Genomic DNA, 20,184 nt, shown 5'->3' on the forward strand with positions numbered 1-20,184 from the left:
TAAAGATAGGAGACTACAGCCTTGAGACAGTTGATAATTGCTCCTATTAGGCTTGAAAATCTCAACCGATAACGGCTACGATAATGAAATTCATGCAAGGTTGTCGGTCAACAGAGCCTATTTCAGCTTACAAAGACTGTTCCGCTCGAAACGCCTCACCATAGAGTGGAAGCTCTTACTGTACAAGACTATGATCTTGCCAGTCCTCATATATTGTTCGGAGACTTGGGTTCTTAGCTAAAAAAATTGCAAACTCTTGGCCGCGTTCGAGAGAAGAATCCTTCGGAAAATGTTCCGCCCCCTACATGAGGATGGACGATTTCGTAACCTACATAACCACGAAATCTTTGAGCGATACCACGGCCGTCAGGTTGTGGATAAAATTCCGCTCAATAGGTTAAGGTCGGCGGATGTGGTATGGATGTGGATGATCCAGCTCGGAAATTCTATAAGGGCAATATCTACGGAAGAAAAAAAGACCAGGCAGACCCTGCCTGAGAGGGAAAGACGGCGTAGGTCAGGACGCCAGGCATTGGATATCTAATTAGTGGACCTTGGCGAAAAACTGCGATGTTTGGAGTTCCTTATTAAGGCAGGCGTAGACCGGATACCGGTTGTTGCGCCGTTGATGATGATGAGTGATGGGGAAACACCGTCTTACTGACCGTAATGATTATGCTGGGAGGTTTGTGAATTTTTGCAACTTTAACCCCGTCGTCATTGGTGACACATTGTTCTAAAACCGAGTCTGCTATAAGGTCAATTGAAATTAATCTGACCGACAACATTGTGCAATCAGACTGACCACTTTGCGATCAATAGTAGATTTAAGCGATGTATTCCGGGTGAGCAAAGCGCAAAAAGCGTGGAAGGGGATCACTGAGCGGAAGGCATCGAAGGTTCTATTGTCTGCTTCCTTCTAGTGATGGCGGACGCGATACGCTCGAATTCCGATGTTGACGGAAATAGCGGAAAGTTCAGCGTAGGGTGCGCTCTGACAAAAGGGAATTTGTGATTGGGCTGGTCAAGGCAGCGGGAAATGCCGCAGAAGGTAATGATACCAGAAGTGTATATGACATGACTTAAGAACATGTATGTGGTGGCAAATATTTCAATGGTCCTGTGAACACCATTAACGGTGGGAGTCGGTATCAACGACGGTCGGTATCAACGACGACGAGAAGTTCCTCCTCTTGTGGATGAAATATATAGTCACCGTAAAATACGGATGCATTTTGATTATGTTTCTTCATGTAGAAGAGAAATCATTTCGACTACCCATGTACTCAAACAGAGCAAAGCCGATGGGTATGACGATCTCCCCGCAGAGTTATTTATCGCTGCACCTGCAGTTATTGTTGCTGCGGCCACTTATACCTAAATCTTGGAAATTTGAGACCTTTCCCAGAGAGTGGAAGAAGAGTATGACCGATCTTCAAAGATTGGAGGGGTGCACCCTGACGTTGCAAAGATAATAGCTAGTATAATCCTGGAGTCCATCAAAGAACATCTCGAAAGCTAGATCGACCAAAATCGGGCTGGATCTTCACGTATTGACCAGATTAACACCCTATGGATTATTTTGGAGTAGTGTGCGGAGTTTAGATTTTCGCTGTGTCTTCTCTTCATCGTTTTGGACTAGCTTCGGAAAGCCTGCACAAGGAGTGTATGTGGACTATTCTACGTAATGCATTTTGTCAGGGTTGAATCTTGTTAGCGATATTATTTCTTCTTGTTATGGGTGACATTCTTCACGTTAGCCTTACCGTAAGGTCGTAGAGGAGTTCAATGGACGATGACATTCTTCCTCAGACACCTCGACTACGAAACAGATGCTGTTTTTCTCGACCGCCGAGTCATTGACTTTAGCCAATATTTGAAGTAACCGCGAGCAATGGCACGTAGGTATATTGGTTAATGGCAATCAAATGTATATGAAATCATACACAGGGTAAAACCGTACATTGTAATGAGAAAATTCGATGCCCCATCAAATCTAATAAGACTACCTAGGCGAACGGAGGGTGGATAAAAACAGCTGGAAAAATGCAATGCTTTTTCTAATCGGTAACATGTGTGCATTCTGTTTAATCTAGTCTTGGGAAAAGCGGTCGCTAACGTTGAGGTGAGACAAAGGCACATCATCTTGAAGTCCATCCATGGATGTCGATATGAAGGAAAGAGCTATCAGAGAAGTATAAAATGTTTTCCTCCAGATTGAGTAGATGGAGCGAGATTTTGGGCTTGACGTTATTGAAGGCAAGACGAAATAAACCGTGAAAGTGTCAGTACCAAAAATGAAAACAACAATCATTCAATATTGTCCTACATTGGTTGAACAATCAGAACCTATAGCAGTTACGACGATGAACTCCGCAAACGCACAGAACACACCTTCTATTTCAGCTTTCAGGAAGTTTAAACGCCTACATAGACTCGTATTAGATTTGGGTTCTTAGGTAGAGAAATTGCCAGCCTTCAGCCTCATTCTTACCCCCTACCACGATTTATTAGCGTAAACAACGAAGAAATATATGAGTGGATCAGTAAAAAGGATCCAGCCTAGGTTGTCTATAGGGACTATAAGGAGTCTATAGCTATGGTCGTAAAAGAAAAGTTGGCATCCCTTTAGATGAAGCAATGACGTTAGGATGCCAGGGAGCAGCCAGAAATTTTGAATTGGTGGACTTTAAGGTGAAACCGGGATTTTTTAACTTCCTTACTGAGCTAGACGAAGACCGGCCACCGATTGTTGCACCGTTGATGATTTTGGCTAAAATTTCTAGAGAATTAAAATTGTGCGAATGAGATTCGCTCTGTTTAGAATACATCTTATATTCTGCAAGTGTAGGTTCATTTATGACTGATTTGCTTAAGCCATGAAGTGCGTCGGAGTCTATATCTGCGTTCACTGGCATTCTTCCTGCAACATTATTACTAAATTCGGGTTCCAATGTCATAAGTACGACATAATCTAGCTTTGGTTTAATATAGGTGACCGAGTAGTCAAATATTGGTTTCTCAAATCATTCAATACACGAAGGATGAAAATTAATTTAGGATCTTATTTATCTTTGGATTATGTCAAAATAGCGCTATGGAAGTTAGTTCCTATTCAATAATGTTGGGTATTACGTCTTGAAACATTCATTGATATATTGTAAAATTTCCAATAATATTTTATTAAAAATCTAATTTGTTCACGTAACGCAGGATATCCACCGTATATCTATGTTCTAGTTGAAGATATTACTTTGAAGATATTACTTTGAAGTACCCAGGAAAGCATCAAAATATTAAATTATCATGTCAAAGTGAAAACCTAATACAATTCAGTCTAAAACTCGAACATTGTCCAGAAATTCCATATTGGCTCAACAAATGTTTCATATCGAAATTCAACATGATTTCATCCCCTTGTATCTGGCAATAAAAAGCATTCATCAAAATACGTGTCTATGGAAGCAGAGTATCTAAAATTAAACTTTTCCTACGAACCACGTGTAGATGTGTTGAAATATTATCATCATTTTAGAGAATGAGGCACGAAATTGTTAAAAAATTCGCTTCCATATATGAAATACTATTTTTGTCCATGTTGGCACAGAGATTTAGAAAAGGGTGAATTATGCTATGGAAACGGCGAAATGATCCGTATATGAAAACATACACTTTATAACCCAAAATGTTGTTAATGGAAATTTTGTCAAAAGCAGAAAAGCAATTATTTAGCCTGAATGAGACCTGGATACTTTATTATAATAAAATAAGAAATGAAGAAAGGAAAATTGAGTATGAGAAAGGAGCGGGTAGACCTGGGGTTAGTTGTAGGTACATATATTATGTACAATGTATGTTACCCCTTCACTTTCTTCGTGAAATTGTTTCATCAGTGCAGGGCTTTTGGAAATTTCCAGTATATTGTCGTTTCGGTGGTGTAAAAGACAGCAGTCCTTTGTAGAGTAGATATGTATGTAAACAAATGAATGGTTCTACAACTCCCTGAAACTCATCCAGTTGGAATGTAATGAAGATTAGTAAATTATTCTAGAGCATCCCTGGAGAGCTCTAAGAGCACCTCTGTTCACCATAGTTCAAATTTCTTCGTTTGAAAATTTGAGAGTTACAATATCCTTACCAAGAATGAAGTGGCCTTATTCGAGCATTAAAATAAACTTGTGTTGACTGATGACGAATGTAAGCTAGCAACGGAACGGAAGAATGTCGCATACCGAGTAATATTGCATTCTCAAAGAACGCGGGCACGCGCAGAGACTTATCACGAACTCCGTCGAGTGGAGAAGCGACTTCACAGACGGAAAAAGGAAGCCTGGGAGAACCAACAAGTCTGTGAACTAGAAAAGTACAGGGAGCAACCGCACCAGGCGCGGAAGTTTTACCAACAAGGATGAAGCCTTATACACCTCGATGCTCATCCTGCCGAGACAAAGAGGGAAATCTGATTTCCGACAGAATGGGCACATTAGAGCGATGGGTTGAGTACTTTGATGAGCTACTGAACAACCAGAACATCGGCGAGTTGGAGGTCCCGCTAATTGAAGACGACGGACAAATACTGCCACCACCAAGTTTACGAGAAACAGTCCGTGCAATTCATCGGCTAAAAAATCATAAGTCGCCAGCAGCCGATGGAATTACAGCCGAATTGGTTAAAAATGGAGGCGACCAGTTACACCAAGTGGTTCATCAACTTGTGCTCAAGGTATGGGACAGCGAATCAATGCCTGACGATTGGCAACGAGGCATAATCTGTCTCATACATAAAAAGGGAGATATCACACAGTGCAGCAATTATAGAGGTATCACGTTGCTGAGTACCATCTATAAGATATTCTCCACTATCTTGCTAGGCCGGATAGCCCCATACGCCCAGAACATCATTGGCCCATACCAAAGAGGCTTCACTCCAGGCAAATCAGCAACAGATCAGATTTTCTCTCAGCGGCAGGCGATGGAAAAACTGTTGGAATATGGACACCAGTTGCACCACCTGTTCATCGACTTTAAAGCCGCCTATGATAGCATAGCCAGGGTAAAACTGTACACGGCCATGAGAGAATTCGGTATCCCGACGAAATTAATAAGACTGACTAGGCTGACCCTGACCAATGGGCGAGGCCAGATAAAAGCAGCAGGATCACTCTCAAGACCATTTGACATCAACAACGGTCTACGACAAGGGGATGCGCTATCATTCGTCCTCTTTAACCTGGCCCTCGAGAAAGTGATCCGTGATACTGAGGTAAATGCAAGAGGTACGATCCTCTTTAAGTCCACCCAACTACTGGCCTATGCTGACGATATCGACATCATGGGAAGAACCACCCGGGACGTACAAACTGCCTTCATCCAGATCGAGCAGGCGTCGCGAGATCTTGGGCTGTACATCAATGAAGGCAAGACAAAATATATGGTGACAATGTCAGCACCGAAGACGAACCAACCAACAACATTAAACCGCACTGGTCAAACAGGAAGAATAAGGATAGGAGAATACAACTTTGAGACCGTTGATAATTTCTCCTATCTAGGGTCGAAAATCGCAACCGATAACAGCTACGATGATGAAATCCGCGCACGGTTGGTGTCAGCCAACAGAGCCTATTTCAGCTTACAAAGATTGTTCCGCTCGAAATGTCTCACCATAGGGTCAAAGCTCTTACTGTGCAAAACAATGATCTTGTCAGTGCTCATGCATTCCTCGGATACTTGGGTTCTTAGCAAGAAGAATTGCGAACTCTTGGCCGCGTTCGAGAGAAGAATCCACCGAAGAATTTTTGGCCCCCTACATGAGGATGGACGATTCCGTAGCCTACACAATGACGAAATCTATGAGCGATACCATGACCGGCTGGTTTTGGATAAAATCCGGCTCAATAGGTTACGGTGGGCGGGTCACTTAATCCGTATGGATGATCCAGCCTGGAAAGTCTATAAGGGCAATATCTATGGTAGAAAAAGAAGACGAGGGAGACCCTGCCTAAGATGTACGCCAGACAGCTTTTAGGGATATCGAATTGGTGGATCTCGGCGCAAAACGGGGATGTCTGGAGTTCATTATTAAGGCAGGCCTAGACCGGATACCGGTTGTTACGTCGTTGATGATTATGTGTTGACTACCGTTTACCGAGGACTGTGGTGACTCGGATGCATCGCCTCTAGTTATCTCAATCCAAAGATCGCGTCCTCCAGTTAGAAAATTTTACAATTGGTCTGGAATCTACTTCCACTGAGTCCTCCCAATTTGTTCTTAACTTTCTTTCCTTTTTCTCGGTTACCAATGGCTCTACCTTGCAGCAGCGGAATCCGTGCATTCATTTGATGCCCATGCCAACCTATTGCAATTTCCGGATTTTGATGTGATAGTGGCGATGCTGGTTGGTCGTTAAATAATTCATAAAATTAATAATTGTATCTGTTTCGCCAATCATGTGCTTCCTTTACGGCTCCGAAAATTTTTCAGCGGACCTTTTTCTCGAAAATATTGATCTGCTTTACCGAAATTTGCGGTCCATGTTTCGCATCTATACACTAGAATCCATCCATATCTTGTAAATGAGTAGTTTATTGCACCTATGTACTTTTCTCGATCTCATTATGGGGAGGACCACATAAAATGCTTTATGAGCAGCGGAAATCCGCCTTTGGATTTCGTGTTTTTCATCTCCATCCTTTGAGAGAGGCCAACTCGTTCGAAATGATGCTCAACCATTGCAGTTTTTTGATTACTAGTGGCGGCCTTTCGAATTTAGGTCACCCGCTGTTGAGTCGAGCTGAGCGAACACTTCTTTCGTACGAAATATCGTTGGGGCAAGAATATCCACGTCGTCTGGGTACGCCACCAGTTACACGGATTTCACCAGTAACGTATCTCTGGTATCAGCTGAGACCACTTTCCTGACGACGTATTCGAGCACCAAGTTACAGAGGGGGTGTAGAAGAGACCATCCCCTTGCTTGAGTCCTGACACTATAGGAAAGCTTTATGTCAGTTCATTTTGGATCTATACCTGCCTTTACTTGTTAATCATTGCGGTTTTCATTAAGAGAACTAGCTTCGGTGGAATTTTTAGCTCGATTATTATGAGATCTGATGCCTAATACGTCCAAAGGTAGGGCATCTGGGACTTCCCAGTTTTCATTACATTTCCGGGTAACTTCATATCTTCTATCAAATAGATGAATGAGACCCAGATGTTCAGAAGCCATTGTAAGAAAATTGTGCTCATGGCACCGATAACACCCAGACGCACAGTTCTTCGCCGTACTAACTTAACTTTTTTGTCTCATTTTAACCCACCACACTAGGGATGTATAAGCGAACATCGTCCTTATGACAACTAGGCATATCCGCATTACCACTTAAGACTTGAGCCCCATGTCGAGGCAAAGGTCGCGTTTCAACTTTACCTCAACATGTTTCTTCCAAGCTTTCTATCTAGAGTGACTCCCAGATAATTCGCTTGTTCGGAGAGTTGAAGGAATGTCCCCTCATCCCTGGGAGGCTATGTCCATCCACTTTTCTCCTTTTTATAGATATACCATTGTGGTTTTATTTGGATTAGCTAAAAGTCCTTGCCTGAAGCGCCAACTGTCTCAGCGGCCCGCTGTATATTTTTACACATCTTTCCGAAATCCCGATCAACAGCAAGCACAGCCACGTCATAAGCATAAGCTTGAGCGTGTCTTGGCAAATTTTGCAGCTCGGATAGTAGTGAGTCGATCAGCATACTCCACAAAAGTGTCGATAGCACACCTTCTTGGGGGCAGCCTTTCGTTGCTTCTGCTGTTAGGTAGCGATCGACACCATCTTCAGCATATAGTAATTCTCTGCGTTAGCATAGCATACATCCAGTTCATTAAAGTAACATCGACACCATGTTCGTTGGCGGCATCACAAAGTTTTTGAAAAGGCGCACAGTCAAACGCCCCTTCAATGTCCGTTCAGAATCGCATTCTCCATCATTGAAACCAATTAACGGAGAGAACACTCACTTTACTTTCCACGCTGGTAAGCACGATGGTTTTCACTAAGTGGGTGCGACCTAAGCGCTTCCTACCAATGAGACGATAAACCACCTTGGGGTTCTCTGATCAAGTTGTCTGTATACTCTCTCAGGCGTCGTTCGATTATATTCGTCAGCAACAATCAGCACGTGGACAGCAAGGAAATACCTCTGTAGTTTTTATAACGCTGATGATCACCCTTTTTGGTACACAGGACAAATTACACTTTCTCTCTAATCGTCAGGTATTTGTTCGGTTGTCCAGATTCTGTTGATTAGTTTGCAGATTCGACTGGTTAGCTCTATACCCCCTTATTTTAAGAGCTCGGCTGGGATACCATTAATTCTGGGAGCTTTATGTGATTTCAGCTTAAACAAAGCTGCCTCTACTTCTTTCATATCGGGGTTGTGAGCATTTGTTTTCCCGTCATATCATCCCGAATGAAGGGAAAAGGTTGGAAATGTACGGTCAAGAGCTCTTAAAAATACTTAACCCATCTTCCTTTTATTTGATTTGCGTACCATTTTGATCTCTCAAAATATGGTCCGCAGTTTAAAACCTATCCTTATATATTTCACTATACTAAACGCTACTCGCACGTCGTTCTTCTTCAAGCTGTCATCAAATGTTAAAATTTTGTTATTATTGAACTTTCGTTTTTCCCGTTTGCAGATCTTCTCAAAGTATCGCCTTAGCTCGTGGTACCTGTCTTCTCTGGCTCGGGTTTGTCTTTTGATTACTAGCCAGTAAGTTTCGTTGTTAATCGCTTCCAGGCAGGCATAACTGAATCGTTCGTTACGAAGGCGTATAAATGGCTAAAGCTATTATTTTAGTCGTGCGTGTAGATGGAGCCTTATTTAGATTAAAGTTTTAAGCGTCTCCATCCAGGAAGTCCAAAGACGAAGTTTGCAACTAGAAACAGCTCCCATTTCGAAGCCGAAGTTTTCGAACCCGAATAAGAAAAACTCCCTGAGATAAAAAAAAAACTGATAGAAATTTTAAAAATATGCTGAAAAAGTTGACTACTCCCCTACTATAAAATATTGTTGTTTGAACTTGTACCTCTAATTCACTTAATTGGTGGTATACTTGATCTGAAACAGCTGAATAGAGTCGAGGCCGAATGAAGTTTGCAGTGCATTCTACACATCTTTGTATTGTATCTCAGATTTCTATCGGTCTATACGATTTTGACGCTATTTGCTTCCGCTTTCTGCAGTAATGTGGTCGTCCAATAGAAATTAACGCTTCGTTTTGCTTTTCTGACTTGCTGGCACAATTATCTACACGTCAACAAATAACTATTTTTGCGATGCCACATTTGACCGACCCCCTACAGGAGGATGGAAGATGCGGTGGCCTACATAGCAATGAAATATTGTATATTAGCGATACCACGAACGTCTGATTGTGGATGGATTCGTCCCAATAAGATGATAAGATAGATGGAAATCTATAAGGCCAATATTTCCGATAGGAAAAGAAAACGTAACAGTCTCTGCCTCAGATACTGCGAAGGCACTTAGGCCAAGACCAGGTCATCCAATTGTGGGGCTCAATACGTTTTCCCACCATTAACCATTAATCGATGACAAACAAATTGCATAATAACTTGTAAGTTGGGCGATAGTCTAAAACCATCTTAGTTGATCGAAGTCGACCTAGAAGGGTGGCCTACTTGAAAAACCTGAAAAATAGGCGGAATTGACTTTGAAAGCCCCCTGCAAATACGCTCAACTGAGGCATCCAGTCGTCAAGAGGTTACACTCCTTTGCGCTAGCCATCAACGGTTTAGTTGATTTTTTGAATAAAAATATTAAGCTACTCGATAGTTCCGCTCATATATAACCCGTAGTGAATGTACGCTGAATGTAACCGATATTCAATTTGACGTCGTACTCATATTTCATCTCGTAGGGAGTAAATATTTAACCCCAAAGAGGTAACTTTGACCTACTATTACTTTGTTAATCATAGGGGGATTTCCACCGAACTTTTCAGTATGACGTCTGTCTTATTGAACATCTTATGGAACTAGGATGAACTTAAGGATGCTCGCAGTAAATTTTCAAAATATAATAATATACTATCATTAATTTTATTTCAGTAAATATCGTGTTAAAATAATTGACCTTTTTTAGACCCCCGCATTCCACCTCTTTCCAACCGGTATCAAAACCAATATCTGCTTCAAAAAGTACTAATCAAGATCTTTCATCTGATAGAAAACATTCCACATTCTGTGAAAGAAAATTGCACATTCTCATTTTGGGTGTAGGCCCCTCCCGGAAATCAACTGCATGCAAGGAAATTCACAGTTCCAGCAAAACTTCGTATCAAAAGGAACAACATTCTTTAGTAAATGGGTGTAATAGAGGGACGGAACGGCGGACGAACAAACAGGCAGACAGTAAACAGATAGCCTTAAAGAGGGAACGTGGCGTGAACCTATCGGAAACCGCACCTCTTAAAGATTTGAGGCCGAAAGAGCATCGATTGAGGATGTGATCCATCGTGAGGCAAGATCAACACCCTAGGCTCTCAAGTGGTACGGTTCCATACGTGCGGTTGTGCCGGAACTTTTGACATTCCACTTTCATCAATTTTTGAACTCCCAGTTTTGACAACTTTTTAGGTCTCCCCTCTAGACTGACTTCGCCAACTACTGAAAGCCTCCTTATTAAGGCTATTTCGAAATAAGTATTCTCCACAGTTTATTCTTCTAATGGCTGAAATTCATAATATATGTAGCTCCTTCCGTCAATTAATACAAAATGTCGTTACCTACTATACACGGTAATTTATTAGACGCCAGGAAAATATCATCTGCATAAAGCAGTGTATAGGGCGCTGGGCGTTGGATTTCCGTGTTACAGTGCCCATAGTGAGAACAAAGGGTGGTTGTCAGAGGGCGCTTCCTCGATGATCACCGACTCTCGGTGTTTCCCCAGTTATTTGTACGGTGTCGCGAATACGTTTGTCACGAATACGACAGCAACCAGGTCGGACGGAAATGTGAAGATTCTGGTGTATTACGTTTCTTTTTATGAATTCACTGAGATAGAGTGTTGGGATGCAGACCTTTGCTTTCGAGAGCTCAAATTCAATATCGTCAGGTCCTGTTGCTTTCCTCGATTTCATTGGTTTGCCACCGACAAGTGAAATGGGCACAAATTCCGAGTGTCCAATTTGTCGTAAAGAACTTTGTAATGGACTGCCCGTGTAACAGCGATGGTGTTTTTTTGCTTCCCGGTCAGCATTCTTGCCAATTTGCCAATTGGCCAACGTTTTATCGTCGAAGAGCTTATGATCATTCCAAAACCAAGTATTTCGGTTATTTAACCACTTGCCTGGCTTGGTAACTCCGAGGGTTGCATAGGCCATTTTATGAATCGTGTTTTTAACATAATAATGGTTGATAATCGCGTAAGTGAGATTATTACTTCTTTATACTCACGAAATCGCTACCATTTATCCGGCGGGACCAATTCATTCCTCACGTCCTTTAATGGTGGCTTGATTCGCAAGACTGCAAGTAATAGCCGATGGTGTGGTATAATTGGGAATCGCTTTGCAATCTTATACTTACGTATAATATGAAAAGTGAACAAAACTGCTTTAGCAGTTGTGAGCCCAAAGTTCTTGACCCCACCATTACATGCCACCGACAGAAAATCAAAGAAAAAATGAACAGTTCCTGGAATCGTCTGAAGAAAGAATCAAGCCCCTGTGGAAGAGTGTACGGGGTGGATATGAAGAATATGAGAGGGCGAACACCGCAACTGGACTGCCCGTACCATCTGTTTGATATCGTCATGGCGCTCTTCCGTCGGGATGAAGGGGAGGGCAAAAAACGTAAACAAGTATTGGACGTCTACACCGTACTTCAATTCGCAATGCCGAAGCTGTGGAGAAGAGGAGGAAACCCTCAGACGATTGCCCAGCTCTAATCAAAGTCAGGCTACGAACACTAACTAAACTATTCTTTGATGCCCTTAGAGGGATCTCTGGCTGCACAGTGGGAGAGTTACTTTCTATCGTGAAAGCTAAGGACTGGCTCTGAAAATCTGAGCGGCAGGACTCTGCCTCCTTGCTCTCAAAATAATAGTCATGATCTTAGGAATTCGTGGCATCAAATCGGCGCACCACAGCGCTAATTGGGCTCCTCGGAATGGCAACTGATGCCTACCTTACCTACATCACACTTGCAATAACTGATGAGGAACTTGTAGAGAGACTGGAGAATCGGTGATAATAAAGCAAAGCCTCCCTAGTTACTTGACTGCGCTCTTCGAAAGTTACTTCTCGGAAAGAACACTTTGGTAGGATACGAATGAGGGACCCATGCAGTACACCGTCATAGTAGGAGCACCACAGGGCTTTATACAATGGGTCCTTATTCATCCCGTGGCAAAGGAGGTCACGATAATTGGTTTTGCAAATGATCTCGAAACGGTTGTCGTCCTGAAACAACCTGCAACCACTAGCGCCATAAAGGCGTGGGTGACAAAGGTTCAGCTTTGCCGAACAAAAGACGGAGGCAGTCTTGATTGCCAACCGTAGGAAAGCGAATACGATTAACATTCGTGTTGGTGGCCACATCATCACTTCAAAATCGGTTATCAAATACCTGGGGGTGATGATTCACGCTGAAGTCAATCTCAAAGGACATCTGGACTGTGCCTGCGACGAAGCGGCAAATACCAGCCTGCCGTTAGCACGGATGATGCCTAACATTGGGGGCCCAAAAAACAGTGAAAGATTTTTGGTTTGGAATATGAGCGATTCTACGTACACATTCACTTGATGTTGGACCGAATCAAATGTATAACTATTTACTCCAATGATTTTTGGTCCAAGGACCCCTTGTTTGGACCATAGTACCCAAGTATACAAAAAGAAAGCGTGACTGACTTTTTTGGCCAGAGCAGAGGCAACTTATTAGACGCTGCCTCACCTCTGCCCTGGAAGCAGTGTGACCATCAATAGTTTGAAGCTAAGCTAGATTGAAACTTGATTTTTGTTTTGGAATATGTAAATGTATAAGAAGGAGCGTTTTTAACCTGTTGCAACTTTCGGTCACGCTGCTCTCAGGGCAGAAGTGTGCCAGCATCTGATGAGTTGCCTCTATCCCGGACGAAACCGTCAGTGTTTCTTTCTTTCAGTGGAAGATTACTTGTAGCCGCTCTACACTATTATACGCGGCACCAGTTTGGCAGGAAGCATTGACTTGGAAAAGCAATCGGAGAACATTGCGGGAATGGCTTCGATGGAGATTCTGGCAAGTGAGGGACGTTGACTGTACGAGAAAATATGAATGAATCCGTCGAAAAAATAGGCAGGAGTCGTTGGTAACAACAACGAAGGGATGACTCGCAGACCCATACTTCGATTCCCCGTATCGAGGAGTGGATTCACCGACGACACGGCGAGATCAAGTAACGCCTAATCCAATTCCTGTCAGGGCATAGTGGTTACAGGAAGTATCTGCATTAATTCAGATTGGATGATTGTCTCTTTTATCCTGAATATGGTTGAACACCTGAGAACTCGGAACATGTCATGTTCTATTGTCCACGATTTTGCGCATAGTGGAGGAGCCAAGAAGGTTCGCTGGGAATCAGGGTAAGCCCGCGGAACTTCGCCAACGAATTCTGAAGTTGGGGGAAAACTGGCGTACGCTCAATTTCGCAATCAAAAGGATTGAGGCAGAGCTTGGGAAAGGAAAACCCCCAAAAAGGGCGGGAAGAACCAAAGGCTTCCTCGTTTAAAGCACAGTCACCCTGCGAAGTAATGCTTTCGCAGGGAAGAAAGAAGGAGAAAATGGGGGTTGGTTTTAGTGGGTGAGGGGATTTTACACAAAACCTTTAAAATGCGCTCAGTTAGCAATCCGACTGAAAAAGTTCCTATGCCCCACAAGGTCTCACATTCAATTTATTCTTCCCGACCAAATTAGCACTCAAACCAATGTAACTTTGTAACTAACTTTGCAGAAGGATAATATTCCTCACCACAGAGCACAATTATAAACTCGATCGCATTAAAGAACCTTACGGTGCTTATAAACTTCACAATCGCACTCCATTTTCACTTTATCATTTCCTCAATAATCATTGACCTAAATCCAGTGGATATTCAAAATATTTTTATAAGTGAAATGAAGCGGTAATTACGCTTCATTGCTCGCCAACACTCAGCAGTTGAAGTGCAAAACTATCGGACGAACAGTTTGCCTCACATCCTTGTACCATTTTGTTACTGTACTCACCCAGAGTGCTGGGCGATATAGCCAAGAGGGTGGCCTTCGTGGTCTTGGTGTATATTACACGCACCCTCCCAGGAGCCGTGCTCCAGAAATATATTGCTGCGTTTGAATATAATGTTGGATATTTTATTGGGTTTGCAAGGAGCATATATGGCAACCATCAAGCTCGAATATATTTTCTTGTAAACTTTTCCCATATTTTTTATCTATTGCGTACACTCATATCAAAACTATTTACATGAATAAAGCAAATCCTTAATCAATGACTACAAAGTTAGAATGGAGAATGCTTTGGATTCCGAAGGCTACGACAGAAGATATTACCTATGGAGTATCTGATTTCGGTGGCATATCCCATATCTACCCTCCCTACCAGGCGTATTGATGTGGAACGAAACTTTTGATATTATTTCTTCAAAATGCGGGTAATTTGCTTTCATTACAGTCTTTGATGAGACTCATAACAAGAATAGTTGGAGAAGGGAATATGCTCTGAAGGTATTTTCTGTTTAAGATCCATATCTAAACAGGAACATTCTTGGCAACTTAATATGTTAGTGTTTTGTGTTTATGACCTATGTAATATGCGGGCTTTATTTAGATTTTATCTAGGGAAAAGAGAAATGATTTTAACGCAGATAATAGATGTATTATTCCCGCTCAACATATAAAGTTGGCAGTTGGTAGTCGTAAATTGTCGTGGCTGAACTTTTCAGATATTCATATTTAAGCACCGCGAGATTCTTCGAAACTTGTATTCAGGGAAAGTTTTTAAAGATTTAATAAAACTCGAATCTTCTATCTGCACTTTGGCAGTATCTGGATTTGGATATTGGATATTTTCGCCTACAATTTACATGAATATAGAATCCTACTGTTCTTTCTAAGTTATGTCCTTCGGGGACCATAAAATATACGCTCGATTAGGGTTTGCATAGACGCAAAATTTGTATATAAATACGGAAGGTGTAAGGATCTCACGAAATCGAACTGCTCCTATTTTCTTGTTGTTGCCTGAAGTGCGGAAAATGCGCCATAACTGCGACATTATATATGGACAAATGCTTTCCGGCCTAATAACTTTGAGTGGTTCACATGTGGAAAGTGGCTTTGTAGGCGCAGGGAAGAGTTTCCTTGGCTTCTGCACACGTACATAAATTTAATTAACTTTGATAGAGGAGTCCTTGGAATTTGTCAGCTTCTTAACCTTCATTCATATAATCTTTGCTCTGGAAGAAACCTTGAAACCTTTGAAAGCTTTTGCGTAAAAGAACTATGGATCTTGGTATTGAGGTGATTTTATGATATACACGAAAAGCCATTTGTCAATTTTTCCCATAAGATTAAACTGATATGTAAGCCTTAAAGGAACAACTATTATATTGATTAAGAGCAACTCATAAAAAAGTAATAAGCAAAACAATTCGCTGAGAATTGGTAAAGTCTCATCTCTTGAAATTTGTCCTCACAAAGGAGTAGTTCTCCGACGACATACTAACTGGTATTTATGTCATGACCCATTCACAAGTGATAAACTACAATGTGAAGATTGCAAGATACATAGTTTTACCGGTAATATTAGGCAAGAGCACGGTGCGCGTTAGATGCAACATCAGAGTTGCACGTTCAGTGCAGTACTAAATGAACGTGCAATATCTGCCATGCAGCAAATGTCGGAAGAGTGTTGAAAGTTTAATGTTGATGTTCCCAAAATATTTATGGATTTTATATAGAAATATAAAATGTGGATTGCGAGCATGAATACTGCAGAATACAAAATCTAATTTCAAATTCAAGCGCAGCTCCACGGAGTCACAAAAATGAGATGAAAACTACAGCGAACGTCAGAATACAAATTCAGCTGACTGAAGGAAGCGTCTCTGTCATCACACTCTTTCCATAGCTCTTGAGCACAATGTCGCTCTCCAACATAACGCTGAGTATGACTGCAGTGATGATTTAAAGAGTTTTGCATAAATTCCGCACTAAGATTAAATCAACGTTACAATCTAGCTCTATAAAGTGTACCTATAGATACCAGATAGCTAGTGGAACGCATGAACGGTTGGTAATGATACATGATTACATGATTACATGATTGTACATTTCATTAACGATCTTCATAATGATGACACCACAACTACCTGATCACCACAATCGTAAACAGACAATGGGAAGATATTGCATTTCTCTGACTTATCCAGAATGTCAAGAGACGATAGAGTTGCCGTGATACCTAAATTGGGAATAGCGCGTTAATCACATCTATGCGCCATAGTACTTCAACCTCACCAAGTCTCCCCGGTAATCCAAACTCCTTCTTTAGCTATCCTAGAATAGTAGATCCCACTGCATGGAATAACAAGCTTAAAGTCTGAACTATCCACTGCGTCTTTTGCCTTTAAATCAACATGCCTACCGATGCCTTGCCCATCCGAAATTGTGTCGAACCAAATTACAAGGTAACACAGTGCATACGAAGGCTTGAAACCGAGAGGATAATAACGAGGTAGAACCTCGAATTAGCCTGTTTAGGTACCTGTATTTCCAGCTTTTTGGCGAAACTGTGAAACCAGATCTAGCACTGTTCATACATCGGGTAACATGGAGTTCGGTGCCAGTATAAATAACTTTTTAGTTTAGTGGGAGGAGTCGCAGCTCAGAGCTATCAAGATTTTGTCAGGCCCATTGTTCTATTGTCATTTCGAATCTGAGAACATTCTCCATAGGCAGAGAGTGCACAGCTTCTTCGTTAAAGCAACCTTGAAGAAAACCTTACCGAGGTGTCTTCGTCTGAGATTTAAGGAGGCCTGGCAACGAAGTGCAGGACTGTCTCTGCCTTCTCATCACACTGGCTGCATACAGTCGAGACTACCATTCCATTTTTTCATGTTGCAGTTTAAGGAGTAGTATCCCGTTGAAAGTCCTACTAGGGTTTTCATGTTCCCTAGCGGCCGCAGGTTCCTTCACAAGAATTTTCACCTGCCGACAAGAGGACGTGAATCCTTGCAATTTCACTCTTTAGAGTAGGCTTAACAGTGGGTGGCCGAATGTAAAAAATTGCTTCTGACCCTACCATTGTGGATCCAGACCCCTGGCCAGTCTGTCAGCTTTCTCATTACCAGTGATATTTCAATGCCCTGCCACCTACATCAGCAATGTTTCGTTTGATCGGCAGTAACTGACAGCAACCCACGCAACAATCAATAGGAACTCCACACCAAATATCTTGATATGTTGTTCCTATTTAATGCTGATAATACTGCCTGAGTGCCGGAACAGATTCCAATGGTGCGACACCGCCATTTTTGTCGCAAGTACTCTTTTGATGCCAATGAAATCGTATATCTCCGCCTGGAATATGAACGCCATTTTTCCGAGGGTTCGGGCCAGTTCCATAATCGGATTACGTGCCCGATTCTTTCTTGACCGACCGAGATTATTAGGTCTGTAATCCCGAAAGACTCGTGGCCAATTATTAACCATTCTGCTCTTTTGGTGATTGCAACAAGCTATATCTTTTTAAAGACGAATCTGAAAACCATACGATCAATCGGCATCAGAGCGACCGGATGGAACTTTAAGATAAACCCATGTCGGTATAGTTGATAGCATTTCCACGCGTCAATGGTATCGAGCTTATATGCGTCGTTGCTTGATTTCAGTTTCATCTCCGAATGAATGGGGGTTAGATTTTGAATAGCTTCGAGTGCCGCGGTTTGCATAGTACTCATTGCTTCAGTGATACAGCACCCGAGCCTTTGAATCTGGGTTAGCACCTTCCTGTCATTGGCAGAGTTCAGTCTCGGCCACCAGACGATGCATGCATACATCAAGATAAGATTAATTATACTGGATGTATACATTCAATAAATCCTTTGCAGTGAAGGTCCCCTTGTCTTACTTATCACAATCCTACAGTACCAGAGCAATCTGCAGGATTTCTAATTTTGTTCCTGGATATTGTTCTTCCACGTTCACTTGGAGTCGGGATGTACTCCTAAATGTTTTACTTTTTTCCCAGTTGGATTTTTGCGCCTGCTAAAGTGGGTAGCTTGTAACTACCCTACATAGCGTTTCTAATGAATGTAACTAGTCCAGTCTTCCTAGGATTCACTGTGAGTACATTACGGAAACACCAACTGTGAATTAAAAGCGGAGTTGCATTCAGGCGATCCCATACTATATCTGCAAACTTGCCGGTAATTATTAAAGCTAGATCGTCTGAAAATGCTTGTGCGAAGACTTTTTTGTCCTACATGAGAAGAATCTGTTTTTTTTTTACTTTTTATTATAAGGTTCAATATTAATTTACTTTCCATTTTTTTACAGATTTACGGACCCGGAGTCTATGCTTGTCATACTTTTCCTTCGATTTTGGTAAGTTTCGCTTCACTCTATTTGCAGCCAATGTTTTAGCATTAACATAAGGCTAACTGTAATAAACAGTTCTGTATTGGAATATCAGTGCAGCAGTTTCTAAGCAAGCGTTAACCATAAGTACATCTCAGCATCTTCGAAATGCTTTGCAACGAAAACCAGTGCTATATCATCGGTGCCCCCATCACTGTGGTTTCTTACGGTCTTAGGTTAAGTACATCATTGGACATGATGTTCCATAGTAGTGGGCCCCGGTTTGGAGTTTTTTGGGACACCTGCGGAGACAACGTACTCCTGAGGTCCATCATTGGTGTCATATCTGAGAGAGCGTTCTTTCAGTTATCGAGAATAGCAGATATTGGTCGGGAACATTAGCCGTCGCCGGAGTCCTCTGTGTATGGCATCGATTGGGCAAGTTCGCATTCGTCACGTCCAGGGGCATCATCACACAATAGTTACTGGCACTACCCTTTCCGTGAATTGCATTTCCAGCCAAGTTAGTATCCAATTTGATGGCATCATTGGTTTTACGGCATATGGGTCTACAGGACAGTGGTTCACCTAGAAGTTTTCCAGCCTTAGGCAGCGGTACGAACGTTCGTTACTTCCATACAGCACGAATATCCCCTCGAACATGCACATTTCAAAAAACTCAGAGAATGCATTCGGTTTGGAGTTCAAGGCAAGCATCAGCACCCTATTCGGTATTCCTCTTGCTATGGAAATAACCCCTGGAAGATTTTCAACAAGGGATAGAGCGATGGATCGGTGGAGATGATCAGCCCCTAAGCCGGTTTATCACCATAAGCTCTCCTGTTCGCGCTTACATCTGCTTCCGAGCAGATCAATTTAAAACATTCACCATTGCTCCGCTGCGTGGCCTGAATACATACATATGCATACTCTTTCGCACCTAATCGATCCTCACCATGTCAGCTGAAAGCCTACCATCTACGAGCAGTTGCGAATATGCATTTCTTCTTCATGGAACTATTTCTGAGAGGCCGTATTTTTCAATAGGTTGGTCTAGCCACATTTCCTTTACCTTCCTTCTTTGGTTTGGGTTGTTATTTTCCTGACTTCCTCTTTAGTTCGAAAAAGCCTTGTATTCGCTATGAGTGCAGTCCTCGCTAACTTGCCTGACCATATCATGCACCAGTGGATGACTTGCAATGATTTGTTCTACGATTGAAGCAGACCCCGTTTCCGAAAACTCCTTTGATCAGAACCCTAGATTCTATAGGATGTACTTATGATGACAATTTACATTTCAAATTTGTGGGTGGTCTGCTCAAGTAAATCCTGATCGACCCTGCAATGATTCGGGTTCATTTGAATAAACCTATTTTTTTTCAACGCCTTCCTTAATTCTGAGCAATTACCACTTCTGGCAATATCTCCTTCCCCTTTCTTTCTCACAATAAGTATTTGGCGTCTTTATTGCACCTCTTGTCAATGTCGCTTTTCTCTCCATTGATCTGTATTGATCAGACCGATCAATGTCACTGGTAC

The 20,184-nt window shown here is 42.0% G+C and overlaps 1 protein-coding gene across 1 annotated transcript in view; it reads left to right on the forward strand.

The window, feature by feature from the left end:
• Positions 1-20,184, forward strand: part of LOC119648424 — a 133,316-nt gene that overhangs the window by 24,875 nt on the left and 88,257 nt on the right. Inside the window, exon 3 of the mRNA XM_038050177.1 lies at positions 18,625-18,672. Within this exon, the coding sequence (XP_037906105.1) occupies positions 18,625-18,672 (48 nt within the window). The remainder of the gene's footprint in view (positions 1-18,624; positions 18,673-20,184) is intronic.

The sequence above is a fragment of the Hermetia illucens genome, chromosome 2 (genome assembly GCF_905115235.1).
Source record: "Hermetia illucens chromosome 2, iHerIll2.2.curated.20191125, whole genome shotgun sequence".
Taxonomy (NCBI): domain Eukaryota; kingdom Metazoa; phylum Arthropoda; class Insecta; order Diptera; family Stratiomyidae; genus Hermetia; species Hermetia illucens.